The following is a 17,904-nucleotide window of genomic DNA, read 5'->3' as shown; positions in this document are numbered from 1 at the left end:
TATTGGGAGATGCACACTGCATTTCTGCTGACATAAATCACAAAGTCATTTGCCAGGGTACAGAGGTGTGCTTCTCCCAATACAAGGTATGACTGCATGTTGTTTGGCTTGGAAGCAGCCGGGGAAGTGCATGCATCCTTGGAGTATGTAAGTGGTGTGCTGAAGAATTTCTTTTCTTTGGTGCATGAGCAGGAGACAGACCATATCTGCTAAATCCTTTTTTTCTCTGCAGTAACTACAGAATGCCATAATTCTCAGTATAATGTCTTTTTATACAATTAGGAAAATGCACAGAAACAATATTTTAGGTTTTAGTTCATCCTCCAACTAAGCAATAAAAATAGTATAATGTATAGTGCCATCTAGTGGCCACCCCATTAGTCATTTTAACTATTTCTTGGCCACATCTTTCTCAGTGATCTAAATCAGGGGTCCCCAACCACCGGTCCGGGGACCAGTGCCAGGCCGTGGGCTGTGCTGAACCGGACAACATCTGTTCCCAATTACCTGTGATTCCAACTCCTTGATGTGTTACACAGCCATGACAACAGCTATGCAAAGCCCAGAAAGATTTCAACTGATCACAAGGACCAAAGTACTTTAATAAGCTGTATGTAATAATAATACTAATAATAAAGTGCATAATAATTTCATTTACATTATATATATAATAATTAAATGATATACTATGCACTAGTTGCGCCACCCCCCCCCCATCCCCAGTCCTTGGAAAAATTCTCTTGCTTGAAACCGGTCCTTGGTGCAAAAAAGGTGGGGGACCACTGATCTAAATAACATACAGTATCAAAAATAAAACACTATTTGTTTCTGTATTAAAATGTATCTGTGTTATGTCTATGTATTAATAATATCCTAGTCATATTTAAATTCATCTCATGCAAGTGGAATTATGGAAAGTGTTTTTCCGCTTGTTGGTACTAGAGTGAAGTCCCTAAATGTAATACAAACACATAGGAAACGATCCCATAAGACTGAATTTTTCTGAAAAGTCCTTGGAGTGCGCTCATGACATTTTTGAAAATTTGCAATATTTCCCAAGCTGCGCCCGGGCGTTACCTAGTAAAGACGGACTTGAAATTCGGAGTGCGGATCGCAACATGGATGTAGAGAGAGAACCGCACACTCAGGGACTTGGTGCAAAAGAAAAAAGTTTATTGAAAAAAACTTCCAACATTTCGAGTACAAACTGTTTTACTGTTTGGACTCAAAATGAGTTTTTTCACAACTGAGTGTGCGAATAGTTCTCTATCTCTCATAACTGATACAATAATTGCTAACACTGTTCCTGCTGAAATATCTACCTAATGATGTAGCAAATTGTACCAGTTCAGAGTCTGCACCTGGTTTAACACCAGAGAGAGAGGTACATTTAGGCTAATGTCAGACAAGGCGTCTGGTGTATATTTTCGGCAAGCCTAAAATATCGCCATCAGCCTCCTGCGTTTGCCTTCAACCGGATGAATGAGATACGCTCGGGTGCAGGCACATGTAGCCGACATCCGCGTAAAAACGCAAGACTTTGCATTCTCTCGCGTCTTTATGCGGATATCGAGCACAAGAAAATTACTATAGGCACCTGGCCAGGTGCATCAGGAGGATCTGCACCAGTGAATAACGGACTGAGTTTACAAGGAACAGTGAGTGTATGAATTTACTTTGCTTGCTTTATGCGGATTTCGGCTTCATGTGCCTGCACCCGAGCGTATTCCATTCATTCGGGTTTCATAAGGTTATTATATAGCATGCAGATGCAACACTCCTTTTCCAGAATTCAGGGATTCCTTAACACTCTATTTGTGACCTTCGCTCATCATTAAAAATATCAAAACAGATATTAATTCTCATGCCTCCTGTAAAACAGTTGATCCATATAATTTTCCATTGAAGGGTTTGAACAGAAAATGAGCACATTCAACTTTACACTAACACTTTGGGGCACATTCATTAGAGTTAGACTGGTCCGATTACCAAAAATTTGTATTTTTTCCAATGTTTGCGTATTTTCTGCGATATTTTCGTTAATTTGCGCGACAAAATTGTATTTGTTGCAACGAGTACGAAAGTTACGGGTTCATTCATGCTTCGGTATTGTGACTTTCTTTGGGCCAGGATGGAGCTGCAGAGTGCCATTGAGCCCTATGGGAGACTTTCCTTGGGCCAGGTTGGAGCTGCAGAGTGCCATTGAGCCCTATGGGAGACTTTCCTTGGGCCAGGTTGGAGTTGCAGAGTGCCATTGAGCCCTATGGGAGACTTTCCTTGGGCCAGGTTGGAGCTGCAGAGTGCCATTGAGCCCTATGGGAGACTTTCCTTGGGCCAGGTTGGAGCTGCAGAGTGCCATTGAGCCCTATGGGAGACTTTCCTTGGGCCAGGTTGGAGCTGCAGAGTTCTATTGAGTCCTATGGGAGGCTTCCAAAATCATGCACTGAAGGTTTTCCCGCTGTTTACAATCGTTCGGATACGAAAACTTTGTGACTAACGGATCGCCATTCGCAAACGATCGTTTCAATATGAAAATTTTGTATCGTAAATACAAAATCTTCGTATTCAAACAAACGGAATTTTAGTGACTTTTGCAATCATCAGAAATTATCAGAGTTCGCAATTCGGATTCATACTTTAGTGAATGTGCCCCTTTGTATTTACTTGGCAGACTCTAGCGCATTACTGTGATATTTTGTCCTTTACAGTCAACTTTGGATACTTCTCGAGAATCAAGGACAAATTTTTGATTCCTAGTTGTATGTTGGCTACCTGTAGAAAATAGCCCCAAAATGTCAAGCTGATCACTACCACTACTTTTTTGGTACCTTGGTACACAAGGTTTAAAGATCTGATGATGTTTCTGTTCCTGAATCTCTCCTTTCCCTCACTGTGTACTACCATAAATGCAGATCTCTCTAGAGGCAAATACATGTATTTCAGACATGTATTACCCTTACTTTCTGTATGTGCTGCTTAACTTTCATAGCACCCAATTTTCATTTAAAAAACAAATACTTTGCTACACTGTACAGAAACATAAATCGCTGAATCTTATAAAGCAAAAGAATGACTCCAACAAGCATGGCCTCAGCTGACCCATCTTCCACCTATTAATAGTCATTAAACTACATAGTGGGGTTGTCGTATCCATATTCAGCTGGGTCTAGTGTGTATGCATTAGATTTGTAGCCTATGCTAATCTTTATTTCATCTTGGGTTCAAATTTTACACTGGTAACATTAATATTCATCACTCACTTGCTAAGCAATAAGGTTGCTTCACTGTAATTCAGAAACCTCCTTGCCAACTATGCAAAAATCTGATTGGTTTTAAAAGAAAGGCAAATGTTGGATGCACAGCATTAATGGCAGTTCTTAAAGGAACAGTAACACCAAAAAATGAAAGTGTATAGAAGTAATAAGAGTAAAATATACTGCTGCCCTGCACTGGTACAACTGGTGTGTTTGCCTCAGAAATTTATATAAACAAAGCTGCTGTTTAGCCACGGGGGCAGCCATTCAAACGAGAAAAGGCACAGGCACACAGGAGATAACAGATAAACACTATTGTATTCTAGAGAGGTCATCTGTTATCTGCTATGTAACCTGTGCCTTTTCTCCTTTTTTCTGGCTTTAATGGCTGCCCCCATGGCTACAGAGCAGCTTATTTATATAAACTATAGTAGAGTTACTGTAGCAAACACACAACTTTTACCAGTGCAGGGCAACAGTACATTATATTTTAATTACTTTAAAAAACTTAATTTTTTTGGTGTTACTGTTCCTTTAAAGGAGAAGGAAAGGCTAGTAAAGAGTTAATCTCAAGCTGCAGGCATACCTTCAGTTCTCTCAACAGTGCCCTTAAGTCTCCCCATATTTCGCCTGTTCAAATGATCAGAAGCCAAACAGGAAGAAAAAAATGCTGTGCCGTGTAAAGAAGATTCCCATAATGCCTCGCTTCTGCACTAAGACCAAGACCAGCTACTCAATAAGCGCATGCGCATTTAAATTATGCTGTGAGCATGCTTTGAATTACACAAGCAGGAGCGGCTCAGGTAGAGTAGGTTGCGCTTGCGGGGAGGGAGAAGATTCGCACATGTGAATTTCCTTATGCGGCGCCATGTTGGACTAATTTAAATATCCAACATGGCGGCCACAATAGGCGAAATATAGCGTTTATGAAAGTTGGAAAGTGCAGGCGATATACAGGCTATCAAGGTAAAAAAAAAAAGGTAGCGAACAGCTACAGGGACATAAGGCTTTTCGAGTTTTGGGTTGCACTTTTAACCCTTTCCTTTTACTTTAAAAGGTTACAATCTAGGTCTAGAGCAGGGGTCGGGAACCTTTTTGGCTGAGAGAGCCATAAACACCACATATTTTAAAATGTAATTCCATGAGAGCCATACAATATGTTTGGCCACGGATGCTGCGGGGCAAGGTGGAGGGGGTCCCAAGGATGCTGGATGCGGATGCAATGCGGAGTAGGCCTGCGCTCGGCGGATAGAAGACGTGTTCTAAGGCTTAGACCACGTCTTCTATCCGCCGAGCACAGGGGCAAGGTAGGGTGGGTGCCAAGGATGCCGGATGCGATGCGGAGGAGGGTGTGGCCTGCGCTCGGCGGATAGAAGACGTGTTCTAAGGCTTAGACCACGTCTTCTATCCGCCGAGCACAGGGGCAAGGTAGGGTGGGTGCCAAGGATGCCGGATGCGGATGCAATGTGGAGTAGGCCTGCGCTCGGCGGATAGAAGACGTGTTCTAAGGCTTAGACCACGTCTTCTATCCGCTGAGCACAGGGGCAAGGTAGGGTGGGTGCCAAGGATGCCGGATGCGGAGGAGGGTGTGGCCTGCGCTCAGCGGATAGAAGGCGTGTTCTAAGGCTTAGAACATGTCTTCTATCCACCGTGCGCAGGCCACGCCCCCTATGGGTTTTTTTTTTTTAAATTAAAGATTTGGCAGGGAGCCAGAAGCAGCCATCAAAAGAGCCACATCTGGCTCCCGAGCCATAGGTTCCCTACCCCTGGTCTAGAAAAAAGTTATACAGATGGGCCTATGCAAACCCTTGATGATCATGGGGAAAAGCTTGGCAACCAATCAGATGACAGGATTGACGATGAGCTTACACATAAGTGGCCACATAAATGTATGGACCCCCACACAGGATCTGTCCATTTGGCCCTTCTATAAGCCAAACTCACAGCAAAAAGTGGTTTTAGATAGGGGGTTATTTATATAGACTTCATTATCGCTATATAAAAAATATGATTACAGGTACAGGGGGGGGGGGAAGCATATAAACAAAACAATAGGTTAGCATTTTATAATATATTTATAAATAGGCAGAATACATTTAAATATTTTTTTAAGTACAAAGTTGTATTTGGTGGGAGGAAAAAAATATATAACAGGTTCATAACTTCCCCTATAAGAAGTGTGCTGATTGCTAACTCTTTACTAATCATATAATCATAGAAGTTTGTTGTAAATGAAATTATATCTTTAAAAAAAATCTAGTATTGTAATTAAATCTTCTATTATTGCTGGGGTCACTGCAGAGGAAACCGCTCATTTATGTCCACAACTACAAGCAAAGCACAATTGTGAGCACAATTCAATTGGCAGGTTTATTTTCCTTATAATGCAGTGCTTGCGCCCAATGAATTAAAACTACTGCAGTTGTGCTCCCACTTGACATAAATTAGATGCAATTGTGGTTATAGTTTTTCTAGTCCAGTTGATGCCATTTCTGGTGATGGGAACCATAGTGACACAATTCTTAAGGGGACCTTGGAGCTAACACCTGGCCAGGTTGTGGAGGCACCTCCAGGGTTCCCCTGCATCCCTGTGCAATGGGGGGCAGCAAGACCTGGGCACTGACAAGCGCAATTACACACAAGCACACCTGTCCACAACAGTAAACTACAACTTTTTACATAGTGGATTTAATATGAAGTTTATTTGTAAATTAACTTTTCAAATGATTTAGTTTGATATCCTAAAACAATTTGCAGTTTTTTGTTTTTTTATTTATTTTTGTTCAGCAGCTGAATGCCGGGATCCAAATTACCCTAGGGACAAGGCAGTGGTTTGAGAGAGTGAAAGATGAATATGAGAGGGTCAAAAAGGGAATATTAAAATTATAACCTTACATAGCAAAGGTTTTTTGTTTTGGACCAGTTTGAAAGATAAATATGGCAGAAGATAATCTAAATCAAAAATATAAAAACAAACCAATAGAAAGGTTGCTAAGAATGTGCCATTCTATAACATTCTAAAAGTCAAAGGTGAACTACCCTTCTAAGGAGAACAGCCCTAGTGTACACAAAGCAGAAACACTGCATTACATTATGGTGTAACGCATCACTAGCTCTACAGTGTATCTTCCTCTGAGGGCTCTGGTACACGGGGAGATTAGTCGCCCGCGGCAAAACTCCCTGCTCGCGGGCGACTAATCTCCCCGAGTTGCCTTCCCCCTGCCATCCCACCAGCGAACATGTAAGTCGCCGGCGGGATGGCAGAAAAAGACTTGCGGGGCGAAATCGCCCCGCCGTGTCTGCCATCCCGCCGGCGACTTACATGTTCGCCGGTGGGATGGCAGGGGGAAGGCAAGAAGACTTCTGAAGTGCTTTTAGAATATATTAAAGTAGATAAATGGCTCAAAACCATTAAAAAACACTTGCATCTAAACACTCTCAGACTGCTATGACTAAAGACTATGCTGAACTGCAACACAAGAAGTTTCATTTACTAAATCAAATGCTCTATTGTGCAGTTTGATTGAAGATCAACACTATCTTGAGTAGCACCATGCTTTCGCAACTTACGAATAAGGTAACCTCCACATACAGTAGGCTGAGCTACGTTCAATAGCAGCTGTCTCCAAAGGGAAATTCAGCTAATCATATTGACTAAGCACACAACCACTTTAGCTCCAAAATTATTTTACGTTTTCTAACCAGTTACATCAAAACCAGGATTCATTTCAACCACTTTATTAAGTAGTTAAAAAGACACAAAAAAACCCAAAAAAAAAACCCACCCAGGCCTTACCACAACAAAAAGCAGCAGTATACTGCATAAATATACTGCATATACAAGTATAGCAGACATACTAGAGCATATTATAAAGCTAACATCTCAAAAAAAAAAAAAAAAAAAAATGGTCCAAACAGACTTCAAGAAATTAATAATGGTGGACATTAAACAATTTTTCTAGCCTGAAAATAAAATGAGTACTTGTACAATTTGTCAGTGAAAGATTCTCTTATGTCATGGCATAAGGCAGTTGAGTACTTTATTTGGATTGTTTAAAACATAACAGCATGCATTTTTAAAGCCTGTGTAACTTATTTTAACTTAAGCAAACCAGCAATGTTAGAAACAGCAAATGTCAGTAATGGGACCTATATGCAAAAGTCAACCTAAAGGTTAACTTCCCCTTCAAGACACCTTACATGGTTTATTAGGTAAAGAATGTTGATACTATTTTTGTAAAATATCGGTCAGGAAGTAGCATCCTTCACTTAGGGGACTACAAAAAGAAGCTTGAACATAACTTGTGATGAATGTTACAGCACGCTACTTGTATAGGAAATGAATGATAATGCAATTTGACTTGTCTATATAAGCACAATGTAGGGTAGAAATGTACCTGTAACCTGTGGATGAATGGTGCACACTAAAACTGAAGGTTCTCATAGAGACTGAAAATCAAACATTGATGAAAAAAAAAAATAACCAGGTACCTATGTATAAAGTCAATGGTTATAAATGTATTCAGCAAGATAACATGGCTTATAAAAATTGTATAAACACTGAAGCTTGGATAAACTAAAACACACTAAAGATACTATATGATTGCTTTGATATTCAATTTGTACACAACCTAAACGTACAGCTAGCACTGAGCGCATATTATAAACGGCGGGGGTAGCCAGCATGAAGCTGAGCTGCACGGAAGTATTCACTTAATGCGTAATCAGACTGAGTTTCTGGGCGGCGATATTCCAGTGTAGACCTGGGCGGAGATTGGCGGTAGGCAGCAGACAACTCGGATAAACGGCGGTAATCGGATAAGTCGGTAAAACGGCGGTCTGTAGCATACCTGCGGTCGAGATACAAGGGGAAATTATAAATGTGATGAATTATTAAACAAAAGGCTTTGAAAACACCAGCGGTAAACAGGCGTAAGTTTGCCACACAAGACGCAAATAAAGAAAAAGATCAAATTGTTCTCTGAACATACGAAGAGCAATGGCTAAGAACTAATAACTCGAAGTCTTCAAGATGAACTAGATGCAGATTTGTAAAGGTCGCATACTACAGAAATCCACAGACCAATGTTGACTTACAATCCCCACAACAAGGCTTGTTTAAAAACAAGTAGGCCTCTGTAAGGAGTGTGTTGTGCATTTAATATTAAAGAAAATGAATAAATGCTAAAGAATAAATAGTCCTAAATATCAGCTGGGGGATATAGTGATAGGTGTTTAAAGTACAAAAATAAAAACTATGGCAAATGAGTGGATATTTCAGTGTACGGCCACCTTATACTGGGCTTTGGTCTAGAAGGAAGCATGGTCTGGCAGGCCCTGATATGCTCAGAGAGCCAAACAACTGAACCACAATGACTGACAAAGAGGCCGTTGGGGTGAGGGCCGCATCAACGAATGATGCAGTCCTTGATCCAACAGGATTTTCAAACCTGCCCAACTGACATCTGGACAACTTTCGACAAGGTATTGGTCAGGCAGCCCCATTGGAAGGCCCCCATACACAGGCAGATAAGAGGCATACCCAGGTCTGCCTTCAGCTTTTATTGGCCCTTTTTTCAGCAACCTGAGTTGATTGCATGTTCACAGACAGTAGCAGCTTCTAAGCTGGAATAGCAAACTAAGCCAATAACACTTTCAAAGAAGCTGGGGGAGGAATGATGATATCTTTACCTCTTAACTGAAACTAAGAAAGGGAAGTTCAATTAAAACATTTGTACACTGAAAACCTGACAGCAGTATTCCTGAATATTATGCAGTATAATTAAGCTACAAGAAAGAGACAAAGCATATACATTTTATAGATGAGGGGTTGATTAAAGTTGACAACATATGTCCTGTTATGTCTATTATCTACTGTAATATGGGGGAAGTGGGGGAAGTTAAATATGTTGGCCAAGCTAAAAAAGTTTAAGGAAAGATTCAGACAATATAGACCATTTAAGAAGGTGAAAAGTCATGGACCAAAAAGGGATCTTATAGGGGTTAGTATTATTACTGGAATTGAATGTATCACATTTTATAGCAGAGAGACTTATCTAGCCAATTTGGCATTAAACAAAAAAAAAAAACTTAATTTATAAAGTTTACATTGATAACATTGTACCTATTTTTAGTTTTATGATTTTACATAAGATATGTACCATTTCAACCACTCAATTATTGTATTGTCAAAATGGTACAAACCTTAAATACAGTGGCGTAACTAGGGGACCAGGGGCCCTGGAACAAAAACTGCACACTATTTTATTTAAATTAATTTAAGGTACATACCCCTCTTGTATTTGACATTAAACTTTTATCATAAGTAGGAAGCAATACTTAATGTATAAATCATCATTTTCTACAATAACAGCTCTTGAGTTATTCTAATTTTTTTTGTTGGGTAGCTTTCTAGTGTGGAAGAGCTATCTGACTGAATAGATTCTAGTTACCCTAAAAACTATGTACAGTTTGAATGGCAGACTGGAAAAATTAATGAAAGGAGATAAGGTGTAGCCTCACAAGTCATAGTTCATGTTGCTTTATCTGGCTTTTTTGTACCAGTTTTAGTACCAGTTCACAGGGGTTACCAGCACCTCCTTGACAACTATGCTCTTTTCTCTAAATGGAACACGCCATTTTGTTGTGCGCTTTGGTCTTACTGTGACCTCAGGTCCTCAGGACGTTTCAATTATAAAATACATCCCCCCCCCCCCCCAAAACCAGGTAGAAAGACTGCATACTTGAAATCTTCCCAGTAGAAAGTAAAAAATTTAAACAAAAAAAGAAATGCCAGTCTATCATGAAGCCACAGAACCTGACTTGCAAATCTGCTTAAAAACGCGGTATAAAAGCAATCACTTACTAATTAAAACTTCAGTTTTGTCTAGAGAGCGCAGCTACTATCTAGGAATTATAGCACTTTCATCACGGATATGCCCTTAATATACCGTTAGGAGCACAGGTGGCATATTCTCTGGCAGTTTTATTTTCCAGCACTGGCGACATGCTTCCATAACAAAAAACAACTGCCTGCATGGCTGGTTTTGGGTGCTTCGCCATCAATGTTAAATATGGAAAAGAACAATATCATGTATACGCAATACATGTGTTCCCTTTAAACGTTATGTTTTTCAGTCTTGCGGTAGGCACTCTAATAATCATATCTTAAGATTCTGGCTAGAATGTCTAACTGATTGGTGACCCTTTGGAGGGAAGGAGATTGGATGTGTATGGGCTACCAGTCCAAATGTTGACCTAGTTTGCAAATGCGTATTTGCCTACTTTTCAGTCAACAACGATGCAAAGTTATCCCAAAAAAAAAAAACCAAACTAAAAAAAAAAAAAAACAAACTCTAACCCTCCTATTAATCAACATACCTTTGAATGTCAGCTGCCTTTTTGTAGCTGTCAGATATAGCAGCCCGTGGCGGGGAAAGACGCGTGCGTTCATACATCGGATTGGTTGAAGGCATAGTCTGTTGACCAAGAGAGGCAAGTTGAGTGGTCTCATAGGCAGAGCCCTGCTGCTGCCGATAAGCGCTGGGCACTACAGATGACGCATAAGGGGAAGCAGACAAATGTGAAGGCTGGCTGCCATAGGACGAAGCCAGGGAAGCAGCCTGTGTACCATAGATGGAGGAACCTTGATTAGCGTAGGCAGAAGGTTGGGTGCTGTAAGCAGCAATTTGATCTGTGCCATATCCAGAAGCTGAACTGGTGTAAGCTCTTTGATTGTTGTAGGAAGAAGCCAATGCAGAAGCCTGATTACTGTAAGAAGAGGCCAGAGCAGAAGCCTGGCCTGAATAACCAGAAGCCAAGTTCCCAAAACCTGCTGCCTCAGACCGGTACTTTGATGCTAGAGCAGCAGTCTGTGATAAAGCATAGTCTGGTCGACGCATGGGACTCCTGTCCCTTGCATAATACATTGGCGATGTTGGACGAGGTCTACTTTCGTAAAGGTCATAGCGAGAGGATTCTGGTGCATATCTTTCATAATTGGACTTAAGGGCATAAGAGGCATATGCTGCTTCAGTGGCTCTTCTGTGGTTGTATGATTCGCGACTCTGTGGTGCTTCCCGATCATCTGGTCGGCGTCTACTATGGGAACTACCATTAGCAGCCACTGGTCTGACTTTATGAGACATTTCCACATTGATTCTCTTTCCTTTAACTTCCTTTCCATTCAAAGCCTCAATAGCAGCCCTAGATTCACTTTCTCTCGTCATATGAACAAACGCATAATCTGATAAAGGGCCATACGGGGGAAAAGAAAAAAAAATTGTTACAAATAAGAAAATGTTTTTAAAAATTAATAGATTAGCAGCTAACCTAATGAATTGTGCACCCGACCAAATACAAAGATGAAGCAGATCCAATGTCATAGAACAGAACCTAAAATGTTATTAACGTCTTAAATCTGTCGCAAACTGAGATACTAATAAAATATATGTTAGACGATGCTTTGCCTTGACGCATATGTATACCTAGAAAAGGAAAGTAAATCTTTCCATTGGAGGAAAAAAACTGTCAAATCATGTATTCCTTTTTGAACCTTATTCAATTTGGTTCTGCCGACGGAGAAAACATTGTACAATATAGTCCTAACGTGCACAATATACAAGTATCCGAAAGAATACAAAATTTCTAAGGACGGTTGACACACATGGTGTTTTCTACACCAGTAGAATGCTTGCAGACAAAACACCGCCACACTACACAAAGGCCAAAAATCCAAATTTCCATATATGCACTGCCTGCACTTCATACAAGCAAGGTAAATTGGTTCTGTCGATGGAGAAAGCATTGTATAATATAGCCCTAATAGCAATTTCCCTGTAGTAAAACAACTTTCAGTGCCAACAGGAATGCCCCGATTACCCATTTACACAATGCTTTACATTCCCAAGTAAGAAACCTGCTTATATGGACATATATACCTTCCTCTGTATTCTTAAAACACCCTTAAAAGCTATATTTTGAACTTATTTAGGCTAATTTAAAGTAGAGATAGAAATGTATGTACCATGTATTCACACCGAAAAAGCAAAGTTGTCAGCATCAATAGTTGCAGTTCTTTAGAGAAATACAAGACAGGACATAGCGCTGTGTAATGTGGATCAGTGATGCTACAAGACACAGTGTTTTCTCCATCATACAGTACAGAGGCTCTTCAGCACACTATGGTTTTCTCTCAAAACAGACTCGGCTTCCACACAATAGAGATCAAACACATCAAAATCAAAAGGGTGAAAGGGACCACTCAAAATGCAGAGACAACAATAACAGCATAGCTCTGCATTTTGAGGGGCTTGAGGTCCCTTCAGTCTTCTGATTCAGAATGTCAGTTACAAGTTCTTATTAAATTACATGGAGTGTAAGCTCTTTGGGGCAGGGCGTTCCTTATATCCCCCAAAAGAAAGTAGGCCTCTATAAAAATGACACAAACAAGCTCATTTAAAACTCTGCTTCTTCCAAATAGAAAATTGCCATTTTAAAAACTAATGGGATAGGATCATAGGATTCACACACAAACAAGCCAAGGCACAGATACATGCTAGGCCTCATCAGACAATAAATGGACAGAATTCTGCCTTTTGTTAGCACATTACTTCCTGTTACAGCTAGAGCTGCATTATTTCCTGTCAGGTGATCTCTAAGGGCAAAGGTTGTAGAAGGGCAATATTTACTGATACATATTGTTTAATTAGAGATCCACCGGATCCACTATTTTCGGGTTTTGCATATGCAAGTTAGAATACAGAAGGGTTAAAGATAACTGCTAGTGCTGCAAGATTTTTCAGTTGTGTTTGTGACAATCTATCACGTGATTTTAAAAGAACAAGGCAGAACCCCTGATTTGGTGAATCCCTATTTAATAGGTCACTAAACATAATATAAACTGTTGGTATCCATTATGGGGGTATAGTTTAGCTTTAAGTTTTGCATTAATTTTAATCTACATTGTACTATGGCACTGATCCCTGCCTGTTGTGTTGCTCAGTACACCAGTCTGCACACACCCCAGTGATACTATATACATAAAGCACACACGTATAACTACTGCAGCCATGCTGCCACAATGAAGCTCCCGTACTGTAATTCCACCATGGGCCGCAGACTCTCCCCCATGTCTGGCAATGCCCTGCCGCCTTCCAACCCTGTTCCCGCCGGCACCCAGACACCCATTCCGCCATTTTACCTGAGTAAGCAGCGCATTGTTTGCCATGCCCCCTGCACAGCCCACCCGCCACTACACAGGCCCATTTACCTTTCACTATGTCACATTCCACCACCCTCCCGTGTTCCTCGAACATTTTGCGGATTTCGGACACTTCGCAGGAGGAACTAACGTTCCCCACGAATATTTTCCAAGTGTTTTGAGGCCGAGGCTTAGACAGCTCGACTAACATTTTTTTGCCATTAAGCTCTCGGCCATTCAGATCCTCGACGGCCTTGGTCGCCTCCTCCGAGCCGCGCATGTGGACAAAGGCGTATTGCTTCATGACGGCGCAGTTCACTACAGTGCCGTAGCGCTCGAACAGCTCCGTGATCTCCTCCTGCGTTGTGCTGTCATCCACATTACCGACAAATATCTTCATTCTCTCGTCGTAGTTCGGCATTGCTAATGTAATAATTCCCGATAGCTAGTTAAGAGACCGCAAAACTAAGGCTCGCCGCAAAACCAGGTTAGGTGGAAAAACTACGGAAACAAAGACCAATTGTCTCCTACAATACCGACTTTTAAAAATACTTTGGAAACAATTAAGAAAGGGGAAAAAATACTAGGTTGGTATTAAATTGGTCAGAGATGGAACCTCAGGAGAAAAAAAAATAACCCGAGCAAAGATCTCCAAATTACACACACCCAAACGTATGTGTAAACCAGAGTCTTTATTAATCTGCGCAACCCCCGAGCGATAACCTCGTTTCTACTTTCTCTTCCGGTTCTTTTAGCGCTAAGACCGCGAGAGGAGGAATATGACGTCACTGAGCGGCACCAAACCACGTGATGTGTAGGGATTTGAAAAGAAGGCTTGGGTCTATCTGTATTCTCTCTGTTGACTTATTCTAATGAAATAATGCGTTTGTTAAAATGTCCAATTACTTCACCATTTAGAAGCACTTCATATGATTACATTAAATAAAGCAGTGAGATATTAAATCCAAATTCATTTAAAAATGTGGTGGGCAAAGAGTAGGCATCCAGGATATACACGGGATGGTTCCATCTGCCGGGATTTAGGCAGTTTCTATGGTAATGAGTGCAAGGATGGTGGAACAATGTTTTGTCCCATCACTAAGGGGGTAATAAGTGCAAGGATGCTGAATACATGGTACAATGTTTTGTCCCATCACTAAGGGGACTGTTCGCACCAGAGGCCACCCCTTTAGATTAGAGGAACGGAGCTTCCATTTGAAGCAGCGTAGGTGGTTTTTCACGGTGAGGGCAGTGAGGTTGGGGAATGCCCTTCCTAGTGATGTGGTAATGGCAGATTCTGTTAATGCCTTTAAGAGGGGCCTGGATGAGTTCTTGAACAATCAGAATATCCAAGGCTATTGTGATACTAATATCTACAGTTAGTATTAGTGGTTGTATTTATAGTTTATGTATGTGAGTGTATAGATTGGTAAGTATTGGTTTGTGTGTGCTGGGTTTACTTGGAAGGGTTGAACTTGATGGACTGAATCATAGGCGGAGGGTGACTTTTTTGTTTGGGGAGGCTACATATGGGCCATACACAGACTGACCTACAGCTAATGTGAGACTTAGTGGATTCACTGCTGGTGTAAAAAATGAACCTCCCAACTACCTCTTGCCGTTCCCACTGACTGGGTGGGAGGGCTTTTTTTTACCCTAAAATGCTTAGGAGGTAAAAGTATTCATACGTGCACTTCTATGAGGGGTTCTCCATCCACTTGTATTTGGGATTATTATTATTAACATTTATTTATAAAGCGCCAACATATTCCGCAGCGCTGTACAATAAGTGGGTTTCATACATTGGATCAGTTAGCTTAAAGGGGTAGTTCACCTTTATATTAATTTTTAATATAATGTAGACATTGATATTCTGAGATAATTTGCAGTTGGTCCTCTTTTATTTTTAATAGTTTTACAGTTATTTAGCTTTTTGTTCAGCAGCTCTCCATTTGGTATTTCAGCAGCTATGTGGTTGCTAGGGTCTAATTTATCCTAGCAACCAGGAGATGGGAATATGAATAGATAAGGGGTATGCATGGAAAAATAAGTAATAAAAAATAACAATAATAATAAAAATGTAGCCTCGCAGAGCAATACTTTTTGGCTGCCGGGGTTAGTGACCGCCATTTGAAAGCTGGAAAGAGGCAGAAGAGAAAGGCAAATTATTTAAGAACTATAAAAAAATTAATTAGGAAGACCAATTGCAAAGTTGCTAGAAATAGGACATTCTATAACATACTAAACATTAACTTAAAAGTGAACCTCCCCTTTAGATGTGTTTTAGTTAGTTTTATAGAGAGAGAGGCAGTGGGTACTGATATCCCAGGCACATTATATACAGTGAGACGCAGTCTGTATTTACAAAACAAGCACATTATATGCAGTGAGACGCAGTGGGTACTGATTGGCAGATATTCAGGCCCTGGCACTATAACACTGGCACAGATACACAACATTGGCTCCACTGTAACTAACTAGAAATGAACAAAACAATGACAAAAGTAAAAAACAAAATAGTAAGTGCAAAAAACAACAAATATATAAAAGCACAATGAGCTTTTTCAGGGGGAAAGAGTTAACTTACCATCCATCTGTTAGGGTAGGGAATGGGGATATTATAAATGTCAGGGCAGGCAAAAAACAATTTAATTTCAACTAGTGATTCAGCCTTTAGAACTGTATAATACCTGTGTACAGTGCCTGTGTGTAGTGCCTGTGGGAGTGGGATGAAATCTGCAGCAAAATTTGAGAGTTGGTTCTCAGGTAAAGTTACAGCTGCAGATTCTTCTTTTCAGTTTTCATTTCTGCACTGCCTTCAATTTGCAAAATCTCCCGATCCGTGTGCGCATCTGTTCTTTGATTGGTTAATTTTACTGTCTGTCAAGAAAGCTGTGCTCCGATTGGAGAATCCACAAGAAGAAAAATCCAGTCGGAGCACCTCTAGCTCTAAAAGTCCCCCAAAAAAGTCGCAACATTTTTGAGAGTTACCATGTGACAAAACGGCTATAAATCCAAATCCAACAATTCACCTGCAATTCACCATGTAGCCAGAAAAAAAGTTGCAACTTTTTTAAGATTTACTGTGTGACAAAACACCGAATCCAACAATTTGCTGACTGAAACTTGTCGAGATTGTGTAGAAGCAGAAAAAAAGCACAACTTTTTAGAGATTTACTATGTGACAAAACAGCTAAAAATAAGAATCCGACAACTCACCAGCTAAAACCTGTTGAGATCATGGAGAAGTCAATGGCAGATGTCCCTTATCTGGAGGATCCTTCTTTAGCTTCGAAACTTTAGAGGTTTTTAATGCTGTTTTTTGTACAACAATTCGAAAAAGTAAAGGTTTTGGTGTGACAATTTGAAAAAGTTGCAGTTTTGCAACTTTTCTGCAGGTGGCAACCCTGTATACAGACGTTTAACTGATTCGCAGTTTAGCTGTTGTATTAAGGAATCTCAACTCCACAGGTACGTTACACAGGTTCTGGAACTATTTTTTTCTTAGATATCAATTTTAAACTAAAACTAGAAACCTCTCTAAAATAACATAATTCTGAGCAACTGAAATGTTTTCATAGTCTCTGCAGTTCCACTACAATGTAGAAGCCAGATGAATAACAGAAATGAAGAGAGAAAGGAATGGATAAATACAGCTTTCAGTAAGAATTACATTTACAAATAACTAACATGTTTAATGTATACTGGGAAGTAACTTAGAAATACATTTTCTTTTATTATGAATACAATAGTTTTTTGTGTGTAAGCATTTATTTTAAGTTGAAGGGGTGGTTCAATTTTAAATAAACTTCTTAGTATGTTATAGAATGGCCAATTATAAGCAACTTTTCATTTGGTCTTTAACTTTACAGAGCTATTGCTCTGTAAAGTTATAGCTTTATTGTTATTGTTACTTTTAATAACTTGTTTTTTTTAGTCAGGCCCTCTACTATTCATATACCAGCCACTCCCTGGTTACTAAGGTAATTTGGACCCTAGCAACCAAATAGCCGCTGAAACTCCAAACTAAAGAGCTGCTAAACAAAAAATTAAATAACTAAAAAATACAGATAAAAATGAAGACCTTTTGCAAATTGTCCCAGAATATTACTCTCTATCATACTAAGGGACACATTTACTAATCCACAAATCCGAATCACGAATGGGAAAAAAATCGGATTGGAAACGAACATTTTGCGACTTTTTCGTATTTTTTGCGATTTTTTTCGTCGCCGTCACGACTTTTTCGGAAATTGTTGCGACTTTTTCGTAGCCGTTATGACTTGCACGAATTGTCGCGACTTTTTCGTAGCCGCTACAACTTGCTCGTATATTGTCACGACTTTTTCGTATTGAGCGCTCGTAAACGGCGGGCAAACCTTTCAGATTTTGCATGATTTTGGAAGCCTCCCATAGGACTCAATGGCACTCTGCAGCTCCAACCTGGCC

The 17,904-nt window shown here is 40.2% G+C and overlaps 1 protein-coding gene across 2 annotated transcripts; it reads right to left on the bottom strand.

The window, feature by feature from the left end:
• Positions 1-7,248: 7,248 nt before the first annotated feature.
• rbm14 (RNA binding motif protein 14) lies at positions 7,249-14,208 on the bottom strand. 2 transcript variants are annotated; one of them, NM_203719.1, is made up of 3 exons: positions 13,525-14,167; positions 10,635-11,499; positions 7,249-8,104 (listed from the first exon to the last, which is right to left on the bottom strand). In NM_203719.1, the coding sequence occupies exons 1-3, from the start codon at positions 13,874-13,876 to the stop codon at positions 7,915-7,917; spliced, it is 1,407 nt and encodes a 468-aa protein (NP_989050.1). In that variant the 5' UTR covers positions 13,877-14,167; the 3' UTR covers positions 7,249-7,914. The 2 variants fall into 2 exon arrangements, with proteins under 2 accessions (NP_989050.1, XP_012816185.1); XM_012960731.3 differs by lacking the exon at positions 10,635-11,499 and having other exon boundaries at positions 13,525-14,208.
• Positions 14,209-17,904: the final 3,696 nt, after the last annotated feature.

The sequence above is a fragment of the Xenopus tropicalis genome, chromosome 4 (assembly GCF_000004195.4).
Source record: "Xenopus tropicalis strain Nigerian chromosome 4, UCB_Xtro_10.0, whole genome shotgun sequence".
NCBI lineage: Eukaryota > Metazoa > Chordata > Amphibia > Anura > Pipidae > Xenopus > Xenopus tropicalis.
This window is presented reverse-complemented; position numbering and strand designations above follow the sequence as displayed.

Bases quoted from the DNA above. Each gene is read 5' to 3' on its own strand.
- rbm14 (NM_203719.1), bottom strand. From the start codon at position 13,876: ATGCCGAACTACGACGAGAGAATGAAGATATTTGTCGGTAATGTGGAT. The intron at 11,500-13,524 runs GTAAATGGGCCT...GCCCTTTATCAG, and splicing joins GGAATGTGACATAGTGAAAG to ATTATGCGTTTGTTCATATG. The intron at 8,105-10,634 runs GTATGTTGATTA...TCTCGACCGCAG, and splicing joins AAGGCAGCTGACATTCAAAG to GTATGCTACAGACCGCCGTT.